The sequence below is a fragment of the Myotis yumanensis genome, unplaced genomic scaffold, assembly GCF_028538775.1.
Source record: "Myotis yumanensis isolate MYYU_CA2020_CCGP unplaced genomic scaffold, mMyoYum1.0.hap1 SCAF_19, whole genome shotgun sequence".
Classification (NCBI taxonomy): Eukaryota; Metazoa; Chordata; class Mammalia; order Chiroptera; family Vespertilionidae; genus Myotis; species Myotis yumanensis.
In genome coordinates this window covers 28,605,532-28,631,425 of record NW_027223770.1, presented here as the reverse complement: position 1 = coordinate 28,631,425, position 25,894 = coordinate 28,605,532, and the positions used below count along the sequence as shown (strand labels likewise).

The 25,894-nt window shown below is 43.9% G+C and overlaps 1 protein-coding gene across 3 annotated transcripts; it reads right to left on the bottom strand.

The window, feature by feature from the left end:
• Positions 1 to 1,081: 1,081 nt before the first annotated feature.
• Positions 1,082 to 23,198, bottom strand: ZNF84 (zinc finger protein 84). Of its 3 annotated transcripts, XM_070399946.1 has the most exons (6): positions 23,166 to 23,198; positions 21,239 to 21,350; positions 19,670 to 19,875; positions 16,744 to 16,870; positions 15,988 to 16,083; positions 10,617 to 15,341 (listed from the first exon to the last, which is right to left on the bottom strand). In XM_070399946.1, exons 3-6 carry the CDS (start codon positions 19,682 to 19,684, stop codon positions 13,357 to 13,359), a joined length of 2,223 nt encoding a protein of 740 aa, XP_070256047.1. In that variant the 5' UTR covers positions 19,685 to 19,875; positions 21,239 to 21,350; positions 23,166 to 23,198; the 3' UTR covers positions 10,617 to 13,356. The 3 variants fall into 3 exon arrangements, with proteins under 3 accessions (XP_070256048.1, XP_070256049.1, XP_070256047.1); XM_070399947.1 differs by lacking the exons at positions 10,617 to 15,341; positions 15,988 to 16,083; positions 16,744 to 16,870; ... (1 more) ...; positions 21,239 to 21,350; positions 23,166 to 23,198 and adding exons at positions 1,082 to 3,299; positions 6,306 to 6,401; positions 6,799 to 6,925; positions 8,390 to 8,787; XM_070399948.1 differs by lacking the exons at positions 10,617 to 15,341; positions 15,988 to 16,083; positions 16,744 to 16,870; ... (1 more) ...; positions 21,239 to 21,350; positions 23,166 to 23,198 and adding exons at positions 1,082 to 3,299; positions 6,306 to 6,401; positions 8,390 to 8,462.
• Between the last annotated feature and the right edge of the window lie 2,696 nt (positions 23,199 to 25,894).

The window sequence follows — 25,894 nt, the reverse complement described above, 5'->3', positions numbered from 1 at the left end:
AGTTTAAGTAAAAATCATAGTCCTTATTTTCTGAAACATCTTACCACAAATTAAGGAAAGGAATTTTTGAAAGTTATGTTGTTTAGAATGGTGTTGCATGAAGGAAAGAGAAAGTTATTATTTTTGATAATATGACTCAGGTAATATATCTGTGAGCTGAACTACCTGTAAAGGCACTTCCTGCCTGATTGCCCTTCACTTACCTGATCTTAGGCCTCTTGTCACTTTGTCTCCATCACTCTTTCCCTTGCTCCAGTAAGGTCACATTTGGTTTAGAAAGAGAAAGTCCTGCTTACAAGAGAGAAAATAGATACTTCAAAATATTATAGTTTTACTCAGCTCCAGACCCAATCTCTTAGTTAAGGGAGGAAAAGCTATTACAAGAACAAGAGCAGGAGGAAAATGCATCCACTTCCCTATTCTACCCATTTTTAAACATCTCAAGAACATGGAGCAGGAGTTCAGCCAGATAATTTGGAGCCCAGCCCCTAATATTTCCTATGGAAATAGTAAACATGCCTAAATTCAGATTCTGAATTTGAGGGAATGCTAACCTCCTCAGGAAAGTTTCCCGTAGTTCTCCAACACTACATTCCCATATAAATTATTTTGGATGGGATCTAGTCAGCCCCACTCCTCCTGAGAAGTCTGTGGCCACATTATCAATGTTATAAACCTCTGAAATGATAAATACATTCTTGTTCACCAGAACACCCCCCACCCCCCAACCTCACATGGTGCTGGGGAAAGTGACAATGCTGGCCACACTATAGGAAAGGGAGGGTTTGTACAATAGAATTATTCTGGTCAAGTTTGAGGCGTTAGGTCATTCTAGACAAGTAATTACTCAGCAACAGCTATGTGTTCTGTTGTCACCCTGAATGGGAAAGAAAAATGCTAGCCTCTCGTTTTGTGGACGATTTACATACATGAAACAACAAATGAGGCACTTATTCAAGTACTAAATTGCACATTATACACACTAGATGCGGGGAAAGTTCTTACAAGAGGCAGTCAGTTGCTTTAAAGATAGGACATTAAAAAATGGGCAAGGTGTACATAGAAAGTGAATAGAATATGATTTATTTTCACAAGTATGGACTTACAAAATAAATGTTCTCACTGTAAATGCAACAAACGAGGAAAACTACCTTGGCATTTTCCTGTGATATAACTTACATTTATTTCTGACTAAGACATGTCTAGTCAGATTCAAGGATAAACATGAGTTAGCATAACCTTAAATCCAAACACTATCTCAGTTAAAACCATAAGACACCTAAAAATGTTTCTACTATTGTGTATGTTTCCACAAAAACACATTCCTCTTGCTGATGTCAATATTGTGAGAGTTGCATTTTCAGAATCATATATGATATGGGGGGGAAACTCAGCAAATATCAGATTAACTATAAATCAAAAGATTTATTTATAGCTCTTTTGAATATGCTTTTTTTAAAAAAAAAAAAAAAAAAGCAAAACAAAGATTCCCTCGGTAATTTAAAAAAATTTCCCACACTATTATTTCCTCCAGGACTTCCCAGAACTCCAAGATTTTCCTCTACCCATTATAATGGTGCCCCAGTATAAGTCTATACATTTTAAATTTTGCGTCAAGTCAACCTATAATCAATCCATTTATAGGGTTGATTTTTCTCCTTAAAAGAATATTTTAAAATTTAATAAAGATTGCATGGTACATGAAGGCATTCCCAAACCCCTACTTGTATGTATGACTCGTGCATTATGAATTTTGTGATGTCCAGGAAAAAGCGCGCCCTCACCCATGCATTCTGTCGTGCTGGAACTGACAAATGCAGGACGAGAGCTAATCTCTAACTAAAAGCTTTCTCACTTACATTGGACTTGTATCTATCCCTTTCCTGGCAGGAATTTATAAATGTAGAGTAAGGAAATCCTAGCAGAGGCAGAGTCTTCTCCATACTGAGTGACTGCACTCTCTAACATTACAAAAAATAAAAATAAAAATAAGGAAGCTTTAATGGCTTTCCCACATATTCCTGGATTTTTTCTCCAGGCATGGATCACATGTCTTCATATTTCAACACATTCACATAAGGCTCTGAAATCAAAGTAAGGCATTAGCTGATATATTTTTAAGTGCAAACATCCTTATGTTTTCTCACCAGCAGGAATTCCCTGGTGTTCAGTAAGGATTGAGTGGTAACTGAATGAATTTTCATATTCACAGGGATTCTCTAGACTGTGTGTTCTCTGATGTTTGGAAAGGTTTGAGCTCCAGCTGAAGGATTTGTTGCACACCTTACATACATAGGGCCTCTCCCCAGTATGAGTTATCTGATGTAGAATGAGGGAAAAGCTCCGACTAAAGGTTTTGTCACATCCAGTACAGGCATAGGGTTTTTCTCCGGTATGAATTTTCATATGTTGCATGAGGGATGCATGCCACGTGAAAACTTTGCCACATTCATCACATTCATAGAGCTTCTCTCCAGCATGAATTCTCTGATGTTTAATAAGGAAGGAGTGGCAACGGAAGGCTTTCCTACATTCAGTACACTCGTAGGGGGTTTTGGTAGTATGAATGCTCTGATGTCGGGTAAGGTGTGAAGAACGGCGAAACGCCCTCCCACATTCAATGCACTCATAAGGTTTCTCTCCAGTATGTGTAATCTGATGACGAATGAGTTCTGAACCACTGCTAAAGGCCTTCCCACATTTCCTACATAAATACTGTTTCTTTCCTATGTGAATTCGCTGATGTCGAGTGAGGTTTGAGGCACGGCTAAAGGCCTTTCCACATTCAGTACATTGATAGGGTTTCTCCCCAGTATGTGTTCTCTGGTGTTCAATGAGGAATGAAAGGTAACTGAATGTTTTACTGCAGTCCTTACACTCGTGGGGTCTCTTTCCAGTATGGATCATCTGATGTTTGACGAGGTTGGAGATCTGACTGAAGGGTTTGCCACATTCCTGACACACATACGGTTTCTCGCCTGTGTGAGTCCTCTGATGTAACACCAGGGAAAAGCGCCGACTGAAAGTTTTTCCACATTCATGGCACCCATAGGGCCTCTCCACGGCACTGACACTACGCTGAGTCAGGGCTTCTTGGCGAGAGACTGTCACTTGCCTGATGCATCCCTGATTTCTTTGTAGCATCTCAGTAACACCCTCGTATTTCCAGCCTCCTTTAGAACTGGAATGTTCAGGGCCTTGGCTCAGATTATTCTCCTTCATCAAATACTGGGGAAAGTCCTCTTCATATATGACATTTTTTGGAGAAAACTTTCTGATCTCGCCATTTGACTCTAAAACTGAAAAAAACAAAGCAATGTTTCTTAGTTTCGGTATTGAGTAAAATAAAAGCCATTTGTCCTTTTTTAATGAGAATTAAAATGGAAAAAACTTATTACTTCATTGCTTTCATATTTGTCATCAATGACTTTGAAATCGAAGCATTCTGCTCAGAAATTCAGAAGACATCAAAGAGAGGAGAGATTTAGGTGAATAGGGAGAAAGATTAAATAAATGTAAGTGAAGGAAAAATACAAGTATGAAGAAGGTAAGTAATTGGGAAGGATGAGTTGTTAGTCTTCCTCACTTCCAGTTACTTGCTGCCAGAATGATGTGAGAACAAAAATGTTATAATGCTAATAAAACTGCAAGTGCTCCTCAAATCCCACCAACACATCAGACTGTTCCCCTAGCGCCTTTGGAACATCTCACAGCAACTTATTCTAAATAAATAAAGGATTTCTCTGAAAACCATCTTCTATGATGCTCACTCTAACTCTTCTTTCCAAACTGATATCTGAAGCTTAACTTTGGGATAACAGTCTTTCTATCAGGTGGTTTTGATACACAAACTTAAGCCCCGATTTTCTCAAGGCTAATTTTTGTTTTGTTAATCCTCACCAGAGGATATGTTTTCCAATGACTTTTAGAGAGTGAAAGGGAAGGAGAGGGAGGAAAGAGAGGACCGAGGGGGACGGGAGGGAACGGAGCGAGAGAAACAAACATCAATGTGAGAGAGACACATTCATTAGTTGCCTCCCGCATGTGTCCCAACTGGGGACTGGGATTAAACCTGCAACCCAGATATGTGTTCTTAAATGGGAATCGAACCCAAGACCCTCTGGTGCATGGGCCAACGCTCAAACCATGGAGCACATCGACCAGGGCACAAGGCTAAATTTTAGAGACTTTAACACTTGGGGGGGAACCGAATTTTAAAATAATATGTTTTTTAAATGTATATACTTTCTTATACCTAACTAGAGGCCTGGTGCACGAAATGTGTGCACTTGGGGGGGGGGGGCATCCCTCAGCCGGCCTGGCCCTCTCGAAGTCCAGGAGCCCTTGGGGGACGTCTGACTGATGGGGAGTGGGCCTAAGCCAGCAGTTGGACATCCTTAGCGCCCCCACGGAGGCTCCCACCACCACCGCTGCACTCGCCAGCCGTGAGCCCAGCTTCTGGCTGAGCGATGCTCCCCCTATGGGAGCACAATGACCACCAGGGGCAGCTCCTGTGTTGAGCGTCTGCCCCCTGATGGTCAGTGCACATCATAGAGACTGGTCATTCTGCCGTTCGGTCAATTTGCATATTAGCCTTTTATTATATAGGATTCTTATGAACTATGTAGAGTTAAAAGTCCATGGTGTACACAAGTTGTGCTCAAATATCTCCAGAAAAAATATATGCCAAATGATTTTAAAAATAGAACAAAATGTTAGCAGTAGGTAAATGTAAATAAAAACATATGGGTATTCTCTGTATTAGCCTTACAACTTTTGTGGAAGTTTACACATTAACAAATTCATTTTTCACCCTAGTTAATTTGGCTCAGTGGGTAGAGCATCGACTTGTGGACTGAAGGGTCCCGGGTTTGATTCTGGTCAAGGGCATGTACCTTGGTTTCAGGCTCCTCCCTGGCCTGGGCCTTGGTTGGGGCGTGTGCAGGACACAACCAATTGATGTGTTTCTCTCACATAGATAATTTCTGTCATTCCCTGTCTTCCACTCTCTCTAAAAAAAAATAGTGGAAAATATCCTCAGATGCGGATTAAAGAAAAAAAATTCATTTTTTGCCCAGCCAGCATGGTTCAGTGGTTGAGCATCGACCTATGAACCAGGAGGGCAAGGTTCCATTCCAAGTGGGGGCGCTGCCTGGGTTGCAGGCTCGATCCCCTGCTGTGGGACGTGCAGGCGGCAGCCAATACATGGTTCTCTCTCATCATTGATGTTTCTCTCTATCTCTTCCTTCCTCTCTGAAATCAATGGAAATATATTTAAAAAGAAAAAAAATTCATTTTTCTGTAACATAACTTTGATATTTATTTTGTTTGGAGGGAATGCTGTCTTATTATCACCAACTGTAAGTTTCTAGGGATAAGTAAAAAGACCCCATATTTCTTTACTATGTATCTAAGCAATGAACTTTTTTTGATCACAGATGACCCCCACTGTCTATGCAATGAATCAGAAAAAAATGTACTAAAAATTTTTTGGAACTAATAAGTGATTACAGCAAGATTGCACAATACAAAGTTAATGTACAAAAGTAAAAACTTTTCTATATACTAGCAATAAACAAATGGCATTTAAAAACACATTACTATTTACCTTTAGCAACCCCAAAAATGAAATACTGAAATTTTCACCTAACAAAACATATATAAGATTTATATAAGGAAAACTACAAAACTCTGATGAAAGGTCTCAGGGGAGAAAATTCAAATGGAGAGATAGTCTATTCATAAATAGGAAAACTCAATATTATCAAGATGCCAGTTCTTCCCAACTTGATCTATATATTCAATGAAATCCAAGTAAAAATTATTTTATTCATCTCAACAAACTGATTCTAAAATCTATATAGAGAAGCAAATGACTATATTGATGAAGAACAAAGTCAGAAAACTGACACTACCTGACTTCAAGTCTTATTATAAAGCTACAATAATCAAGACAGTGTAGTACTAGTGAAAGAAAAGACAAACAGATCCATGGAACAGAGCAGAGAACTCAGAAACAGACCTGCAGAATTATAGTCAGCTGTTCTTTTACGGAGGAGCAAAGGCGACACAAAGAGCAAAAATAACCTTCAATAAATAATGCTAAAAAAACCTGCACATCCACGTGCATATAAATGAATCTAGACACAAACCTTACACACTTCACTAAACTTGAAGCTCACAGACTACATGCAATGCCCACCTAAAGGTGATACCCATTTTTTTCTTTTTCTATCTTTTTGTTCGTGGGCTACAGAGACAGACACAGCAGAAAGTGCACAGCAGAGGGACACTAACGCACTCACCGGGAAAGAAATCTGTTCTCACACCTCCTTTCCCCAGCCAGGGCTCTTTCCCTTGCTCCAGTAAGGAAACCACATCTGGCTTGGAAATGTTAAGACCTGCTTGCAGGAAACAAAATAAATTCACAATCAGTTCTTGAATCCTCAGAAAAGAGGGACCATTAAAAGAAATGTCAAATGTAAGTATGAAAGGTGTTTAAAGATTAGGTGGCGTCACAATGCCCATCTTAAAAACGAGTAGTAACCCCTAGACACAGACTACAGTGAGGTGATGACCTGAGGAAGGGGGGCTGGGTGCAGGTGGGGAAAGGGGGTAAATTGGAGACATCAGTAATAGTGTCAACAATAAAAATAAATTTTAAAAAATTTAACAAAACCCCCACAACCTAATTTAAAAAAATAGCATACCTCCCTTGGGACTATTCAGCCAGTTACTGAAGATTCCCAACACCACCTACGGTCGAGCTCTAACTGAAGGGAGGTGAGGAACACTCACCCAGGGAGACCAGGTGGCCGTAGTTTTCCAGCATGACGTGCCTGTAGAGGTCTCGCTGAGCAGGCTGAAGCCATGCCCACTCCTCCTGGGAGAAGTCTATGGCCACGTCTCTGAATGTCACTGACCCCTGAAAGGACAGACAGGTGTCTAACACGGGCACCAAGGAGGGAAGTGACTGGCAGCGAGGAGGGTAGGCAGTGTGTGCAGGAGCGGCAATGGGACCCTGCAGAATGCTCGGTGGTCACTGAGAGTGTAACTAAGAGAGCTGGTTTGCTTTGCTGTATAATGGAGAAAACGAGAAAAACACGCCATCTGATATGTCCTGACATATTTTACAATTTTGTGAAAGGTAAAGGATTTACGTGTGAACAACATGAGTTTCCGGCTTTGGTTGTAAAAACTCCTAAGGTCTTACATCACATCAGGAATGAATAGTGAAGACGATTCCTTTGTGTTTAATGGTCAATGGACAGTGTCCTTAATACCAGCCTCTTTTGACATCATTTGGCAAGAATTTCCTTCTCATAACAACTGGCTATGGCAGGCGGCGGCAGCGCCCTAGAAGGGAGGCGTGCACTCTCCAGCTTACACACCCCTCCCACTCCTGAAGAAATCGCTGTGGAACTCACAGAACAAGGAGGATAAGCCCCAGCGTATCAGGGGCTCCCCAGGCGGGACTGCACGGCCTCCCAGCACGGAACCGGCCCTCAGGGTTGGAGGGAATAAGAAGGCCCTGGTTCTGCACCACCTGAGTGACCCCTGTGGCTGTTAGGCATGAAAAGGAATGTTAAAAGGTCCCACACTCGCAGCCCCAAATGTGTGGAGGGTTACAGGTCATACTTTGCACTAAACAACATTATTTTCCGTGACAAGGATGAGCGCGTCACAGAGAAAGAAGCTGCTTCCTAGAGTAAACAGTGGGACTTGCAACTCAGGTGAAGGTGGGCTCCCCGGCAAAACTCTGGATTTGGACACCAGTATGACAACACGTGGGAGGGCAGGGGGCCTGTACACAGCGGGACTAACGGGATGGCTGGCCTTGTTCACTGAGAAGTATGATTGCCAGCCAGGCCCTCAGCCACCAAAACAGCCAGTGCTCCTCGCTGAATACACCGGGTGTCGAGTCTGAAAAGTGAGCTCCGAGTTCCGAGCTTTTCTCTCGCTCAGGCCGGGAGCGGGTCACGCGTGCGCATGCCCAGGAGGGGCTGCTAACGAGGCCGCTAACCGGACCCCCAGCTTCCGGCTGAGCGGCCCGGGCGGGCGCGGCTGACACTGCGGGCCCGGGGGTCGCCCTCTGAGAGCAGATACAGATGCGGAACGTGGACGCTCCGTGTAAACATGGTGAATAAATGGGTGAGGGGCCGCTGGAGCAAGAGACACAGGACCCAGCACTTCTCCTTCGAGTACTGAGAGGAGGCAACAGCACAGCTGGCTCCCAGCTCAACCCCGAAACACACCTGCCCACACGGCCCTGCTTCCCGTCCACCCGCCTGCACCCCTACGGCCCGGGCCCAGGAGAGGAGCGGGGGGCGGGACCCCTCCGGCCTGAAGTCACCGCGTCCCTCGGGAGAAGAGAGGAGGCGCCGCTTACCTGAGACATGGCTCCTGCGGGCCGGGCCCCAGGAACCGGGTCCCGCCTCAGGGGGTTCCCGTCGCTCCACATCCACCCGCCTCGTCACACGGGGGCTCGGAACACAGCAGCCGGGGCGCCCGCCAGGGCTCCCTTCAGGCCAGGAGTCCAGCCTGACCTGCACCCCTACACCTGCTCCTTTGCGGGGGCCACAGGACTGCACTTCCTCTGCGATTCCAGCAGCGTGGGCTCCGCGCTCCGGGCTCCGGGCTCCGGACGGTTAGGGCCCAGGCAGCAGGCGGGGTGATCTCGGCGCAGGCGGGTTGGGCGCCTTCACCTACCTCCGGCCTAAGAAGCCCAGACTCCACCGGGCGTCCTGGAGTCCAAACGGTGCCTTTCGGAACCCCGGGGACCAGGCCGCGGGCCCCAGACAACTGCACTTCCCAGGATCCACCGCTGCCTCAGCGCGCGTGGGAGGAAGGCTCCCCGTCACACACTACAACTCCCACAACCGCCCAAGTGCGGAGAGAAACAACGGGCCTCAGACAACTACACTTCCCAAGACACACCGCGGTCTCAGCGACCTGTGGAAAGAAGGCTCCCCGTCATACACTACAACTCCCAGAACGCCCCACGTCCTCAAGAGAACTACACTTCCCAGGTCACACCGCGGCCCCAACGCTCCGTTGAAGTCAGACATCCCATCACACACTACAACTCCCAGAACTCCCCACGCCAGCAGAGACAAAAACTGGGAGCCTCAGACAATTGCACTTTACGACTCACTGTGCCTTAGCACGGTTCAAGAAAAAAAGGCTCTCGGTCACACACAAAAACACCGGAACGAAGCAGAGTCTGAGATGTCAGTCTCCAGACGACTACATTTCCCAGGATACACAGCGGCCTCAGCGCGGTGGAGTTATGGCGCCTCCAGACAAAGGCCACTGTCCTCGGGCCACTACAATTCCAAGGACGCTGCGAGGCCCCAGCATCCTGAGAGGCAAAGCGCCACCTTCACATAACTACAATTCCCAGAACCCACTGCAGTCCCAGCACTTCTATGATTTCCAGCTTCATACAACTATACTGTGGCCTGAACGCATGTCCTAAGAATACAATCAGGAAAAAAACGACTTTATTGTGTTGCTTCACTCTATTTTCACCTTAAATGGAATGACTCCCAAAAGGGTGAATTTGCTTTACAAAAGAGTGAGCTTGCTTTGAAGAGGGGTTAATTTCAAGTGGAAAACCTGTAACTGGAATTCCTCCCCTCCGAGGACTGGTATTCCCAGAGACTCTCATGGCCTAGCCACCAGGGGCTGGAAGCGACAGGTCCCCCCTCTTCTCTCCCCTCCCCCCGCCCCCCCAATCTGCGGAAGAATAGGTGATTCTGGGGGCCACTGTTTGGAATCAGTGATGACCTATCACCATTAGCTGCTCCCTGGTGGTCAGTGGGCTCCCACAGGGGGAGCTCTGCTCAGCCACAAGCCAGGCTGACGGCTGCCAGTACAGCGGTGGTGGTGGGAGCCTCTCCCACCTCCTCAGCAGCACTAAGGATGTCAGACTGCAGCTTAGGCCTGCTCCCCACTGGCAAGTGGACATCCCCCGAAGGCTCCCGGGCTACCAGAGGGATGTCTGATTGTCAGCTTAGGCCCAATCGCCCCCCCACCCCCCGGGGAGCGGGCCTAAGCCAGCAGGTGGTCATCCCCCAAGGGGTCCCAGACTGAGAGGGCACAGGCCGGGCTGAGGGACCCTCCCCCCACAACTGCACAAATTTTTGTGCACCGGGCCTCTAGCTTAATTATAAGCTACAGATATCACATGGAAACATATTCAGAGACCAGCAGGTAAGAAGAGCAGCTGCTGTCTTCGAGGGGGTGTTTTACACATGAGGATGAGGCAGGGTTGCTGTTATACCACAGGGCAGAGAGGAATATGAGTGGGTTTAGTGGATCCCCTCAGGTGCTTCTTGGCTTCCTCGTCCAGTGGTGATAGTAAATGGATAAATCAAGTCGGGAATGAGGAGGGCATAGTGACTAGGACTCAGCAATGAGAATCCGGTTCATGCCACCAAGCAGGACAATCACTTATTTTCCAATCACTTCACAGCCAGTGAACCTCAATAAACAGCCTGCCCCCTACATTTTATCACATTATCTGCTTCCAGAGTACCCACTTATGGCTTGTATGAAGACTATTTGGATTTTAAGAAACAAAACTTGAACCACCTGAAGCAAACATGGCGTTTTATTAGGAGGATACCTGTGATATCTCACAGGAGGACCCAGTGATCAAGGCATGAATGGGCAGAGAAGAATGCATATCAGGACAAGAACCAGATTCTGGGTCTCAGTCAGCACTGTCCCTTGCCTTTGCTTCCACAATAGTTTAATTTTCCTCTCACTGCAGATTATGCTTCTCCATGTGGTAGAAAACATAGCTATGATAAGCAATCACATTTATATATAAAGCTTCAGTTGCTAAAATTATATAGACAAGATTGTTCCAGCTTTCTAATGGAAAAGATAAAACATGCGATGATTATATCACAGTGACAAATACATATACAGGCTCATAAAGCTTGGAGAGGCATTAATAAGAAACAAGGGAATTTCAGTGGAAGATTTGCAAAAAGCATCTGAGAATGTAATTCCAAGGAACTGCAAGTAGTTCAAGGAGGCCAAAAAATAGTAAGAGAAGAGGTAAAGTATTCAGAAATTATGGATAGGCATGTATTTGTCTCATGGGGATATACCATATTTCACTTTCTTAGGTCCACAATTAGCTATTCAACATTTCTGCACAAGTGTAATCACAATTATATTTTAAAATAACTGTGTATGAGTGTGAAAATAGACTAAAAAAGAATGAAAGCAAGGTGCAAGAAATATGCATACAGTTACAAGGGTCATGGTTGAGTTAATCAACACTTAGGTCATGACTAGTTAATGAACATCTGAAAGCTTGGTACCGTATTTTGTTTGTTTGTTGTAGTACTGTACTGTATTTGTAAACCAACAAGCTCAATGAAATTGACAAACTGGCCGAAACCGGTTTGGCTCAGTGGATAGAGCATCGGCCTGTGGACTGAAGGGTCCCAGGTTCGATTCTGGTCAAGGGCATGTACCTTAGTTACGGGCACATCCCCAGTGGGAGGTGTGCAGAAGGCAGCTGATCGATGTTTCTCTCTCATCGATGTTTCTAACTCTCTATCTCTCTCCTTCCTCTCTGTAAAAAATCAATAAAATATATATTTTTTAAAAAAAGCAATGCAAAAAAATTCCTCAGGTTAGGATTAATACACACACAAAAAACAGGAATGATGCTTCCTATTTTGTCTCAACAATTCTATCTCAGTGTGATGTATTGTGCTCCACAAAACTGTAAGTAAGCCACTCTAAAACTGCCTTTCTGCTTAGTCCTGAGCAGGTAGCTCAGTTGGTTGGAGCACCGTCCTGATAGGCCAAGGTTGCAGCTTTGATATCTGCTAAGGGCATATACAGACAACCAGTGGATGCATAAATAACAAACAACAAATCGGTTTTTCCCTTTTTCTTCCTCATTCTAAAATCAATAAATAAAATTTTTTTAAAAACTAAGAAAATAAAATACATCAATCTCTCTTTCCCTTCATCTCCAAAAACAAAAATTTTGGAAAATTAATTTTATAACATTTTCTGAAATACCTAAAATAGCAACTCACAGAACCCATGTTCCATCATGATAAATTAAAATGCAAGCTGTACTTAGTTTACAAAGAACTTTACATATATTTTATACATGGAGGCATCACCAAAAATGATAAAGATTTTGTACAGCTCTACTGTCACTTGGTTTGAATGCTGAGTAAAATGGTCACACACCTTCCTTTGCTCACTCAGCATATCATGAGTCACTATTGAAGTTCTGTGGTACTGCCTTTGAATATTTATAAACCGGGTTTTTTATATAAACTGACTCAGACTCTGAGGACGCAGAAGACTTTATATAAAACGTTGGCTTCTGACACTGAAGTGAGGTCAGTAACAACAGATCCCTGTTATACATCAACAAACCAAAGGGAAAAGAGATGTGGTTTTATTATTATTGAGCAATAAGGCATATGATGTTAATTAGTTACCATTTCTATAGTATCAGCAAGACAGAAAAGCAGTGGCATGTGGTGTCTTGACAGACATCAGCGGCCCTACAAGCCATCTGCATCTCATGCTTCTAATTACATTGTCATATGCAGTGACCATACAAAACACCTTATGTGACAAAAAAAATATATAAATACACTAAGAAATTCCTAATTTAGAGTTTTCATTTATTCAGTTTTTTCATGGATCTTCATACTTCTGAGTGAAAACCTGTCAACCACTTAGAATTGGGAATTTTTGGTACTCATGTCTATAAAAAGTATATGGCTTCCCTTTATAGCATTATTTCTAGGGGCACACATTTCCAATGTCTTTAAATTGTTAGGTTTATCCACAATATGAATTCTCCGAAATACAATATGGTTACATTACTTGCTAAAGACTGTTCCATATTTCCTATTTTCACAAACTTCATTGCTTAGAGCAATTTCTTATGTACACTGAGCTGTAATTTTTTGATGAAAAGATTACCTCAAGTGCAACATTCATTTACTCGCTGGACTAGGATTTAACCCCAGTGGCAATGTTTCTAACAGGTAATGAAATTTACACTGTAGAAGGCTTTCTATTATTGATAGTATTCCTCTTTGCTGTTAATTTTCTACTGTATTAGGTTTCACTATAATTTGAAAGGTTTTTAAAACACACTGCATTTCATAGGCTCATTCCACTCTATGACTTCTGATCTATAAAACTGTTAAATTTGCTGAAACTTTCCCTATATAACCTCAATTACAGCTCCTACCCCCCGCCCCAAGAGCACTCAGATATATAATATGTGAGCATTATCTGATTTACCATACAGTAATGTCAGGTCTCTGTCAAAGACATATATTAATTTCATGTCTATGATTTCGTTATGGTATGGGTTCTATGATGGTTAATGAGCTGTGACTTTTGGGAGAAGGCTTTCCCACAGTCATGGCATTGATAAGGTTTCTCTCCGGTATGAATTCTCTGGTGATTAACCAGCTGTGACTTCTGAGAGAATGCCTTCCTACACTCAGTGCACCCGTAGGGTTTCTCTCCTGTGTGTGTCCTCTGATGTGGTATCAGGTGTGACTTCCGAGAGAAGGCTTTGCCACATTCATTGCATTCAAACGGTTTCTCTCCTGTATGTATTCTGTGATGATTGAGGAGACTTGATTTCTCCCTGAAGGCTTTTTGACATTCACTGCATTCATACGGTTTTTCTCCTGTGTGAGTTCGCTGGTGTCTAATTAGCTCTGACTTCTCAAAGAAAGCTTTCTGACAAAGACTGCATTCATAGGGTTTCTCTCCTGTGTGAATCCTCTGGTGAGTATTAAGCTGTGATTTCTGGGCAAAGGCTTTTTCGCAGTCCCTGCATTCATAGGGCTTTTCTCCCGTGTGGGTTCTCCAATGAGTTGCAAGACTTGACTTCTCTCCAAAGGCTTTCCCACATTCGGTGCATTCATAGGGTTTCTCCCCTGTGTGTGTCCTTTGATGTGATATGAGATGTGACTTCTGACAAAAGGCTTTCCCACAGTCACTGCACATATAGGGTTTTTCTCCTGTATGAATTCTCTGGTGATTAGTGAGGCTTAATTTTTCACTGAAAGCTTTCCCACATTCACTGCATTCATAGGGCTTTTCTCCCGTGTGAGTTCTCTGATGTCGAACCAGCTGGGATTTCCTGCTGAAGGCCCTCCCACATTTAACGCATACGAAGGGTTTCTCTCCCGTGTGTGTCATCTGATGTGATATCAGATGTGACTTCTGGGAGAAAGCTTTTCCACACTGAATGCACCCATGAGGTTTCTCTCCTGTGTGGGTTCTCTGATGATTAATGAGACTCGACCTCTCTCGGAATGCTTTCTGACATTCACTGCATTCATAGGGCTTCTCTCCAGTATGAACTGTCTGATGTCTAATGAGCTCTGATTTCTCAAAGAAGGCTTTTCTACAATCACTACACCCATAGGGTTTCGTTCCTGTATGAATCCTGTGATGTGTAACGAGTTGTGACTTTCTGCTAAAAGCTTTCCTACATTCTCTGCATTCAAAAGGTTTCTCTCCTGTATGAATTCTCTGATGATTAATAAGATTGGACTTCTCACTAAAGGCCCTCCCACATTCATGGCACACATAGGGTTTTTCTCCTGTGTGTGTTCTCCAATGGGATATCAGATGTGACTTCCGGGAGAAGGCTTTCCCGCATTCCCCACATTCATATGGTTTCTCTCCTGTGTGTGTCCTCTGATGGGATGTGAGTTGTGACTTTTGGGAGAAGGCTTTCCCACACTGGCTACAATGATAAGGTTTCTCTCCTGTATGAGTTCTGTGATGTGTAATGAACTGTGACTTCTGCGGAAAGGTTTTGTCCGATTTACCACAGCCAATCGCTATCTCTCTTATATGTCTGCTCTGGTGCTTCATGAGACTGGATTTCTTACTGAAGCGTTTCCTACATTCACTGCATTCATAAAGTTTCTCCCCCAAACGATTTCTGTGATAGATGATAATCTGTGACTTCTTATAGTTAACATTATCATATTTATCACACTCATAGTGTTTTAACCAAGTATCAGTTTCCTCAGGCTTGGTATGGAGAAACAATTTATCAAATACATTTAAGTCATCTCGTTCTATTTTTCCATAATCAGCTTTTGGAAGAAGTAAATCTAAATGACGTTTTAAAGTTAATCCATCTACATCACCTTCATTGTTTGATTTCCTTAAAGGAACAAAGTTTATTCTCTGATTGAAATTTTTTCCAAATGCATCACATTCATAATCTTGTTTCGTATTTTTAGGCTTCCCTTGGTTATCCTGGTTCCACATCATGTGACTATTTACTTGAAAGTCTTGTTCTATAAAGAAAAATGACATTGGTTATAACCCAACCAGCGTGGTTCAGTGTTTGAGCATAGACATGAACCAGGAGGTCACGGTTCAAGTGTGGGGCATGCAGAAGGCAGCCAATCAATGATTCTCTCTCACCACTGATGCTCCTATCTTTCTCTCTCTTCCTCTCAAATAAATAAAAACATATTTTTTTTAAATAGAGGAAAAGAACAAACTCTTTGGAAGGAATAATGATTGTTTTCTAGTACAGTAAGACTGAACAGAGTGGGCTTTCACTGGGTATTTCTCTGGGCATCAGACACCCAAAATGAGGAAAAAGAGAAAAACTCTTAAATGTACAAAACAGAAGTTTCACCAACCAGAGGAGAAGGGAGGACACAAGGAGAGTAACATGCCGGAGGCAGAAAACCAAACAAAAAGTCAAAGACCAAGATGTGACAGATGGGAGACGACATCATGACCCTGGAACCATTTCACTTTAGCCAAAAGCAAGAAGCCACGTGTAAAAAGAGGACGTACTTGATAGCTGGTGTCAAAGGTTTAGAGAATTTGAAAGGAGCACTCCACAGCACGTGTCAAAGATGCCACCCCCATAACCAGCTGAGACTGTACTTGTACCGTCTCCCATCCGCCTGGTTCTTATACACTCACCTGGAGAGTCTGAACTTGGAACTTCTCCATCTTCTATCCATGGTGCTTCTCCTCGTTCCAACTTGAAAATGACATCAGGTTTCATAAATTCATACCCTATTCAAGGAAAATCACCGAGGTTTTGGCCCTGAATGCTTGGGCTTATGGCCCCTGAGGAATGGGCACGGTTTGGCATCAGAATAGACTCAGTTAAGCTAACCATTTGTATATCAACAGAGTAAGTAATTCTCAAAGAAGTGGTAATGGTCTCCCTGGTGGCTAAGAGGGTCTAAGAATCTTTGACTTACTTTTATGATTCCTGTCCAAAACCATTAAGCGATTCAGAGGCTTGAAGCCAGTGACCTGGGCTCAGTGAAATCCAGGCTCTTTCATTCCTTTAGAAAGTTACTTAACCTTCCTTTCTTCAATGTCCTCATTAGAAAAACAGAGGAGAATAATCATTCCTGTCCCACAGGGTTATTCTAATGATTACGGAGTCGATATAGGAACAGTATGTGGAACACAGTGAGTTGTCTACATTAGATGCTACCAATACCACTGCGGCTATTATTGAGTCTCAGAGGCTGCACAATGAAAGACTTCATTATTGAAGTCTTCATCCAAATACTTTCCCTGGTGTCATACTCCAAGAAACTTTGGACTTCTATATTTAGATCCAAAATCATTAGCAATTTCAGAAGTCCTACAACTCTCAGCAACAAAAAAAGCAAAAGCAAAGTACTGGGCACCATGAGGTCCTCTGGGAAGCTTCCTTACCCAGTGCCACCAGGCTGCTGTAGTTCTCCAACATGACATCCTTGTATAAGTCCTTCTGACAGGGGTCCAGCAGCTGCCATTCCTTCTGGGTGAAGTCCACAGACAAGTGTTCAAATGAGACTGACTCCTGTGAAAGCACAGTCCTGGTGAAACTGAACCAGCTACCACTCCGTGATACAGAACAGAAGTGCTGGCGCTTGAGAACATAATCTTAGCCTGGCAAGTCCTAGACAATGCCCACTGTGCCCCCACCTTCGTATCATATTGTGGGATAAAATGCCATTATGCATTCTTCCATCATTCCGTTTATGTAACACACAAGAACTGGACCACACAACTTTAAATCTTCTGAACCAATAAAATACCTAACCTCAAATTTGGCACCAGAAGAGGTGCTGGCAAAATAAAAATGATAAAACTTGTCATATTCTGTTACATTAAAATCTATTGTTTTATCTTGTTGTTTGAGTGACTCATTTACCCTTAATGATTTTACAACAATGCATTGGGCATGTGAAACGTATCGGTCCCCTGAGTTAAAGTCTCATACACACAAAAAAAGCTTTACCAGTTAATTCTGTAAACATTTAATGCAGTAATTATTCCAATTTTACTAAACTCATAGAGAATATTAAAGCAAGAATATAACCCTAAACTTTTTGATACCAGTATAATCTTGGTAACAAGACCCAATAAGGATACTGCAAGAAAGGAAAAGCAAAAGCCAACTCACACAAAAACACTGATGAAAATCCTAAACATATTACCAAACTAGATTGAGCAATATATAAAGAACAAGATATATTAAGACCAAGTTGGTTTACCATTTTCTAAAAAGGCAATGATATTCACTACCTTAATAGAGTAAGAAAAAATAGATGATCACTTCAAGGGATGCAAAGTATATCTGAAAATGGAAGCATGCAAATCACAGGAACTGCAAATATAGATACACCTAACACAGAGTTTTTTTTGTTTTTTTTAATATATTTTATTGATTTTTTTTTTACAGAGAGGAAGGAAGAGGGATAGACAGTTAGAAACATCGATCAGCTGCCTTCTGCACACCCCCTACTGGGGATGTGCCCGCAACCAAGGTACATGCCCTTGACCAGAATCGAACCTGGGACCTTTCAGTCCGCAGGCCGACACTCTATCCACTGAGCCAAACCGGTTAGGGCTAACACAGAGTTTTTAAAAGCACATTTAAATTTTTCAAAAAGAAGGTCTAGATTTCATAAGGAATAAATAGTATGAAAATGAATAAACAGATTAAATAAACAAAATTAATATACCAAAAACAGAAAAAGTAATTAACATTTATTTGTTATAAAAAGTCTTGGCAGCCCTAATCAGTTTGGCTCAGTGGATAGAGTGTCGGCCTGTGGACTGAAGAATCCAAGGTTCAATTCCAGTTAAGGGCACAGGCCGGGTTGCAGGCTGGATCCCCAGTGGGGGCTGTGCAGGAGGCAGCCGATCAATGATTCTCTCTCATCATTGATGTTTCTCTCTCTCTCCCTCTCCCTTCCTCTCTGAAATCTATAAAAAAAATTTTTGAAAATAAATAAATAAATACATTTTGTGTTACTATTTTATCTTAATTGCAGGTGGGGTTGGGGGGATATACAAACAGCCTTGACATATCTTGCCAAACTAGAAAGCAGTAATCCAGTCAATAAAGAAAAAATGATACAAGTGGGATGTTATCGTTTTGCAACGCCTAATGAAATGCTCCATCTAGGCCAGCGGTTCTCAACCTGTGGCTCGCGATCGTCGGAAAACACATATAGCCTATCAGGTATTTACATTAAGATTCATAACAGTAGCAACATTACAGTTATGAAGTAGCAACGAAAATAATTTTATGGTTGGGGGTCACCACAACATGAGAACTGTATTAAAGGGTATTAGGAAGGTTGAGAACCACTGCCTTAGATGGAATTACTGGGACAAACCAAGATTTAAAAGAAGCATGATAAACAAAAATATCATTTTGATGCATAAAAACACCTGCACTTTCACCTTCTTCACTGTAACTGCAATGATGTCACAAACAAACAGGTAAGTGACAGGAGCAAACACGAAGTGGAAGGACAGAGATGCGTCTGCGCCAGCGCACAACACCAGACGACAGGGTTTCAGGATGAATCTCAGAAAGACACTGCACAGAAAAGCAGGGACCGGCTATGAATCGGGCCCTGGCTCCCTCTGAGGGGAGAAGTCTGGTGGACAGGGCATCACGAGGCTGTCCTTGGTCCGAGGGGAGTGTGACAGGGAGCGAGGTCACCGGTCTTCTTTGTCAGGGGGGAGACGTTATGACCTGAATGGGAATTTCATGTGTATTCAACTAATCATTCATTAAACTGTACTTTTTACCTTTTGTTTACTTTTCTGCGTATTTTTCCTTTTAATTTTATTCTGCATGTGTTTCTGCTTCACAATTAAAGAGGTAAATAAATAATTATAGTCACACTCAGTGGAAAATTGTGAAAAATGGCCATAAGACACGTGTATTTATTACAATATTGCTCTTGAGGACATTACCCACTATATCATTTATTAAAAGACTTCATCAACGAGTGAGTATATAAATATTTACTTTACATGAAGAATTAATTTGCTTTTCTCTTTGGACAATACAACTCACATAAATGTTCATGTTTATTTAGTACGTCTGCCCAAGAAATTGAGAACCAACAGTGCAGCTCATTTTCAGTAATTATGGCCTATAACAATGAAAACCTTAGGAGTATCACAAGGGCCTACAGTTAATGTATTACTGCTCCAATTTTGTTCCAATCCAGATCTTTTCTTCTGAAGCTATTTGCCCCTAATTCCTTAACTATTTCTATTTTTCTTTTTCACTGGAAAACTTACATACTTCTAATCTCCTGGAAAAATAACCAGGAAAAAACAATCCACTCACCTGTAACGTGGTCATTTTCTGTTCCCTGTGTGAGGTGATTAGCAAGCCTGAGCTCTTTCTATGCTGCGCGTCCTCTGCTCGTGCCCCAGAGCGCTGGTGTGAGGTCGTGGCTGGGTCTCGGACGCTGGGAACGGGTTCTTGGCTCCAGGAACTCCTTTCTTATGTTGGCAGAGGAGGCTCATGTGTGAGAAGCCAGGATCTACGGACTTAGGGACAGATGCACTTCAACTGGTACAGTCACACTGACCTCAAATGTTCTCTTGCTACGAACTAGGAATTCATGACCATCTAAGGCCAGAGGGTGTTTCCTATACAACTGAAACGGGTTATTGGGCAGGAGGGGGACCTGGAGGGAAAGAACAGCGGAAGTCTATGTCCCCGCAGACAGATGACGTAATATCAGGGCCCTGGCTGGTGTTTCCCTGTGGTTAGAGCATCGGCCCATACACGGAAGGGTCGAGGGTTCGATTGCCAGTCCAGGGCAAGTGCCTGGGTAGCAGGTTCGATCCCTGGCCCAGTAGGGGCACATGTGGGAAGTAACCAACCGATGTGCCTCTTTCACATCGACACCTCTCTCTCTCTCTCTCTCTCTCAATCTGCCTCTCTCTCCTCCCTCTCCCTCCCTCCCTTCCACTCTCAAAAATCAATGCAAAAATATATCCTCGAGTAAAGATTAACAAACAAACCAAAAAAAAAAAAAAATCAGAAATAAAGTAAGTCTGAGATCCATTCCATGTTCACTGTGGAAAGTGAAGTGTAAGTCACTTTAAGAGGGGCTGTGGCCCTGGCCCGTGTTGTAGCTAGTCAGTTGGACCGTCATCCCATGTACCAGGTTGTGGCGGGTTCAATTCCCGGTCAGGGCACATGCCCAGGTTGCAGGTTTGATCCCTGGTTGTGGCGAGTACTGGAGGCAACGGATTGATGTTTCTGTCCTGCATTGATGCTCCTTTCTCTCTCCGCCCTTCTTTTTTTTAAAAAATCAATAAAAAGTTTAAAAAGAAGAAAAAAAATCCACAAATTTTAAAAAGAAGCTTTAAGAGATGCTGTGAAGATACTCTATTTTAGGCAGATAGAATCTTAGAAAGCTTATTGCAGAGAATATACTGAACTGAAAATTTCAGGTGAACAGGGCCTGATAAGCCATCAGTATGGTAGCTGGAAAATATTTCTGATGCAATTTAGGTTTGCTACTCAGAACAATGAAAACTCACCCTTATTTTACTTTAATTTAAAAAATGTTTTTGGCCCTAGCTGGTTTTTCTCAGTGGTCAGGACGTCGGCCTGTGGACCGAAGGGTCCCAGGTTCAATTCTGGTCAAGGGCACATGCCCAGGATGTGGGCTCAATCCCCAGTAGGGAGCATGCAGGAGGCAGCCAGTCAATGATTCTCTCTCATCACTGATGTTTCTATCTCTCTCTCCCTCTCTGAAATCAATTTTTAAAAAAAATGTTTTTGGAAGTTGGCCCTTGCGGGAGAAGTTCCCCCTGAATTCTTATATTTGGCTCTCACATGTCCCCTCAGCAAATGGAAACCTAAGCCCTTCATTGCCGGGTTTTGTTTTGTTTTTACCTTGGCAGCTTCCTGGATAGTGTGACAGCTCTCAGTGGCAGCTCTCACATTTACCTTCAGATGGAAGCGGCCGCCTTCACCATCATCCTGCAGTTCCACCCAGCACCAAGGTCTGAAGGAATTTCAGAGGAAAGGCACAGAATCAGTAGAAGTAACATTTACACTTATACGTCAGTGCCTTATGCACCGTATTGCCTTTTCCACTGCACTCAGCACACAGGTTCATCAATGTGCCCAACATCAAGGACATGCCTAGGAAGTGGCAGGTCTGGGCCATTGGTCGCCCCCATCCACCCGAGAGCAGTGACCACAGCAACTCAGCGATAGTGGAGGGGAGGGAGGACAAAGGCCCAGAGTCGGTGCTTATGGTCCTCGTGTGGGAGCGACACAGTCCGTCCAGAAACGACAGCAAGGGGCAAAATACGCAAAAAAAGACAGACAGCTGCTCTCTCTCTTTTTCCTGAGGACACGCCGACTCTCCTCTCGCATCCCTCAAGGCACAAACCGCTCTCCTTCTTTCTCGAAGTTTTAAGGGCCCTTCTGCTACTTCTGTAACTTTCTATAAACTTTCCCTTACTAAAAAAAAAAAAAAAAATAGCCCAGTTGAAAAACCCCCCAGGTTAATTTAAACTTACCACTTGGGTCAAAATATTCCAAGTTACAAAAAGACACTCATGATATACCGTAATGGTTTTAAGCAGCATATACAGCAGAGTCCCAATTTTGTGTTTTTAAAGGAAATATAAATAAGAAGTACTAAAAACATATACACACTAATGGCTCAAAGAAATGGACCAAAATGTTAGCAGTGACTATCTCCTGTTGAAGGAATAATGATTTTCGTTTGAACCTGTTTATCAAGATGCTCAAAACTGACTACGGAGGACACATTTTAAATTTACAATAAAGTATAAATTTTTTTTAACGTTAGTCCTTAAACCAAAAAATAAACACGAGACAAGCAGAGCAGTTTCAGTTTAGCATTACACGATTGAAACAAAGCAAGCAGCAAATACTTAGAAAGTATGTTTCAATGACAGCAAAAAGCATGGGAACTCGGGGGTGAGGGGGGGTCATTTCTCTCCACTCCCTCACTTTCCTAGGAAAACCGTTAGACCCAGAAATCGTCAGTGGAGGGTTAAGGACTTCAGGCCAGTGATGACGTCCCTGCCACACCAGCAGCTGTCACCAGTGTGTGTGTGTGTGTGTGTGTGTGTGTGTGTGTGTGTTTTCGGGGAATGCGGAGGGGGGTGTCGTTTGCCTTTTCTTTTCTTTCTTTCTTTTTTTGTTTTATTTTAGGAGAGAAACGCTTTTAAAAACTGTTGATTAACGTCAAGCTGAGCTGGGTGAGGTCAGGGTGGAGTGGGATAGCAATGGAGTCACCCTCAGCACGGGACTAGCCCTGGGGATCCGGGCACTCGCACCATCAGCTCTTTCTGTTGGGCCATAAGCCCCAGCCCTTCCTTCAACAGGACCGGACCTGGGCTCCCGGCCCAACTCGTCCAGGGATGCCACGTGCGGGAGGCGCCAATTTAAAAAATCGGCCTGAAAGTCCAAAAGAAATAAGAACCCGGGGCGGGGGGGGGGGGGGGGGCAAGGGGTGAAGCCTCGGGAGACAGGGCCCTGCTCTCCCACACTCGGAGCCCCGTCAGGACACCTCCGAGAGCCTGCGACCTGTGCGCGCAGGCCCGGACCTGACCCCGGACCCCCGCCGCCTGGCCAGGCCGCGCGGACCGGCCGCACCCCACTAGACACCCCGGACTCACTGCCGGCATAAGCGCCACGCCTACCGGCCTCGAAGCCTGCAGCCCAGCGACCCCCAGATCTCCCACCGGGGCTCCCCCACCCTGGGACCCCACACGCCCCAGCCGCCAACCCAAGGACCGAACCCGCAACAACGCCAACACCGACTCCCCAAGTCTCTGACCTCGGACGCGCCGGCCCCGGAACCACGTGACCCGATCGCCGCACCCAGGCTCGCCGCACCCCCCGCCCCGGGCCAGCACAGCGCCTCCAGCCCGTGGGCCTCCGTGCGACCCCGGCGCATCCGTGGGGTCGGGACTGGCTGCAGCCGGGAGGGTGTTCGCGCGCACTCGCCTCTCACGCGGCGCCGAAGGACAAAGAAAAGGGGCGCTACCTGCAAGCGTCGGTGGCCATGGGAACGCGCGTGCACGTACCCGGGAAGAAGGCACCTTCGGACTACATTTCCCAGAAGGCCCGGCGGCCCGGCGTCCTAGCAGCGCTGGTTGCCTGGAGACGCGGAAGGGCGGCGAGCTCCGGCAGTACGCTTTCGGGAGGGACTTAAAGGCTAGGATTTTAAAAGATTAGGAATTGAAACCGAAAAGTAGGTTTCTTAAAAAAAGACAATTGGCTTAAGCATTCCATTGAGGGAAACGGAATTTAAAAAAATTGTGGAAAGCAGAGAGGAGTTAATCGGTGGGAAAAGGTAAAGCCGATCCTTCATTCCAATGCTGTGGGGGAAAGTGGTAAATATATTAGTAACTATTCCCATAAAGAGAGAAAGGGTAGGAGGAAGAATGGATAAATAACCAGACACAGCAAACTGAATGAGAATCCTCTCGGTGCTAATAAATTTGAAAAATTTTAATGGCACAAATAGATATATCAAATTTAACCCAATAAATGAGAAAAACTAATCATGGATGAAAACGAAGACAATTTCAGAGATTCTCTGTCGAAAAGCACCAGTCATGGAACCCTGGCGAGTAGCTCAGTTGGTTGGAGCGTGGTCCTTATTCACCAAGGTTTCTCTCTCTTTCCCTTTCTCTCCCTAAAAATAAATAAATTTTAAAAGTAAATAAAAATACAGAGAAAAGAAGGAAAAGCATCAGTCATTGAGTTTCTGGTGAATTCTTCCAGACATCCAGCAGAGAATTATTATATTTAAATAGTTCCTGAGGAATTAGGAGGAACCTTTTATATTTATCAAATAACATAGGACACCAAAATCAACAAATGTAATGATTTAAAAAGGAAGCGTAGACAAAACTTAATTACTACTATCCGTGCAAAAATACTGAGAAATTATTAACAGAAGAAGCTGGCAATACCTTACAAAAATATGCTATAACCAAGTGGGTTCTATTCTAGAAACACAAAGAGGATCTGGCTACCCATTAATGTTACCTTATCAATAAGTCAAAGGAGAAACACCGGAGACCGCTGCCGCAAACAACCATTTAAAAAATACAACTAAAAGACTGAACGGACATCACCCAGAACCACAGGAAGGCTGGCTGAAGAGAGACTCTACAACTAGAAGGAAAGAGAACAGCAAATCGAGGCTCAGAGGCGGCGCAGTGTGGAAAATACAAAGGTACCGAGGTGCGCGCGCAAAGCGGGCTGGTGGCTGAGGGCGCGGTTGTCGTTTTCTGTCGGGAGTGAGTCTCAGACTCTGGGCTCCAGATCTGGGCGAGTCTCTAGGGACCCAGACTCAAACGGGAGAAGCGGGATTATCCGGCATCAGTTGGAACCTGAGGGCAGCTTTCTCTCCGAAGTTTGCAGCGGCTGCCGGGGTTCTGAGAAGCAGAGCCTCTGGGAACGGGACTGAGCGTGGCCATAACTGCTCCCTCCGCCCGCCCTGTTGATCCCGCCCCGCCCAAACCCTGCGCACAGCCATTTGCCGATCGCCTCAGGCAAAGGCTGGATTAGCGCCTCCCCAGAAGGCAGACGTTTTCCATACAGCTGATTCCTATAGCCAGTCGGCCTGGTGGTCAAACCCCTCTAGTGTTAACTACAACAATTAAGGCTTGGCTAGAACAAGACTGCCCACGGAGACCACAAGGGGGTGCACCAAGAAAGCATAAAAGATGCGGAGACAAAAAAACATGACAGAAATGGAGGATATGGAGCTAAGAATCGCAATTTTGAGGGCTTGCCATAAATTTGTGCAGAACCTCACGAAAACTAATGAGACCCTCGATGCTACGATAAAGAAATTAGAAAGTAAGCATACACGGACTGAAATAAAGAATATTATACCCAATAGCAGACCAGAGGAGCACAATAATCAAACAAAAGATTCGACAAAAAACACCCAATTGGAAAAGCAAAATGAAAAAAGAATCCGAAAGTGTGAAGATAGTGTAAGGAGCCTCTGGGACAGCTTTAAGCGGTCTAATATCAGAATTATTGGAGTGCCAGAAGATGAGAGACAGCAAGATATTGAAAACCTATTTCAAGAAATAATGGCAGAAAACTTCCCCCATCTGGAGAAAGAAATGGACTTACAGGTCCAAGAAGCGCAGAGAACCCCAAACAAAAGGAATCCAAAGAGGACCACACCAAGACACATCATCATTAAAATGCCAAGAGCAAAAGACAAAGAGAAAATCTTAAAAGCAGCAAGAGAAAGAGGCTCAATTACCTACAAGGGAATACCCATACGACTGTCAGCTGATTTCTCAACAGAAACTTTGCAGGCCAGAAGGGAATGGCAAGAAATATTCAAAGTGCTGAATACCAAGAACCTACAACCAAGATTACTTTATCCAGCAAAGCTATCATTCAGAATTGAAGGTCAGATAAAGAGCTTCACAGATAAGGAAAAGCTAAAGGAGTTCATCACCGCCAAACCAGTATTATATGAAATGCTGAAAGGTATCCTTTAAGAAGAGGAAGAAGAAGAAAAAGGTA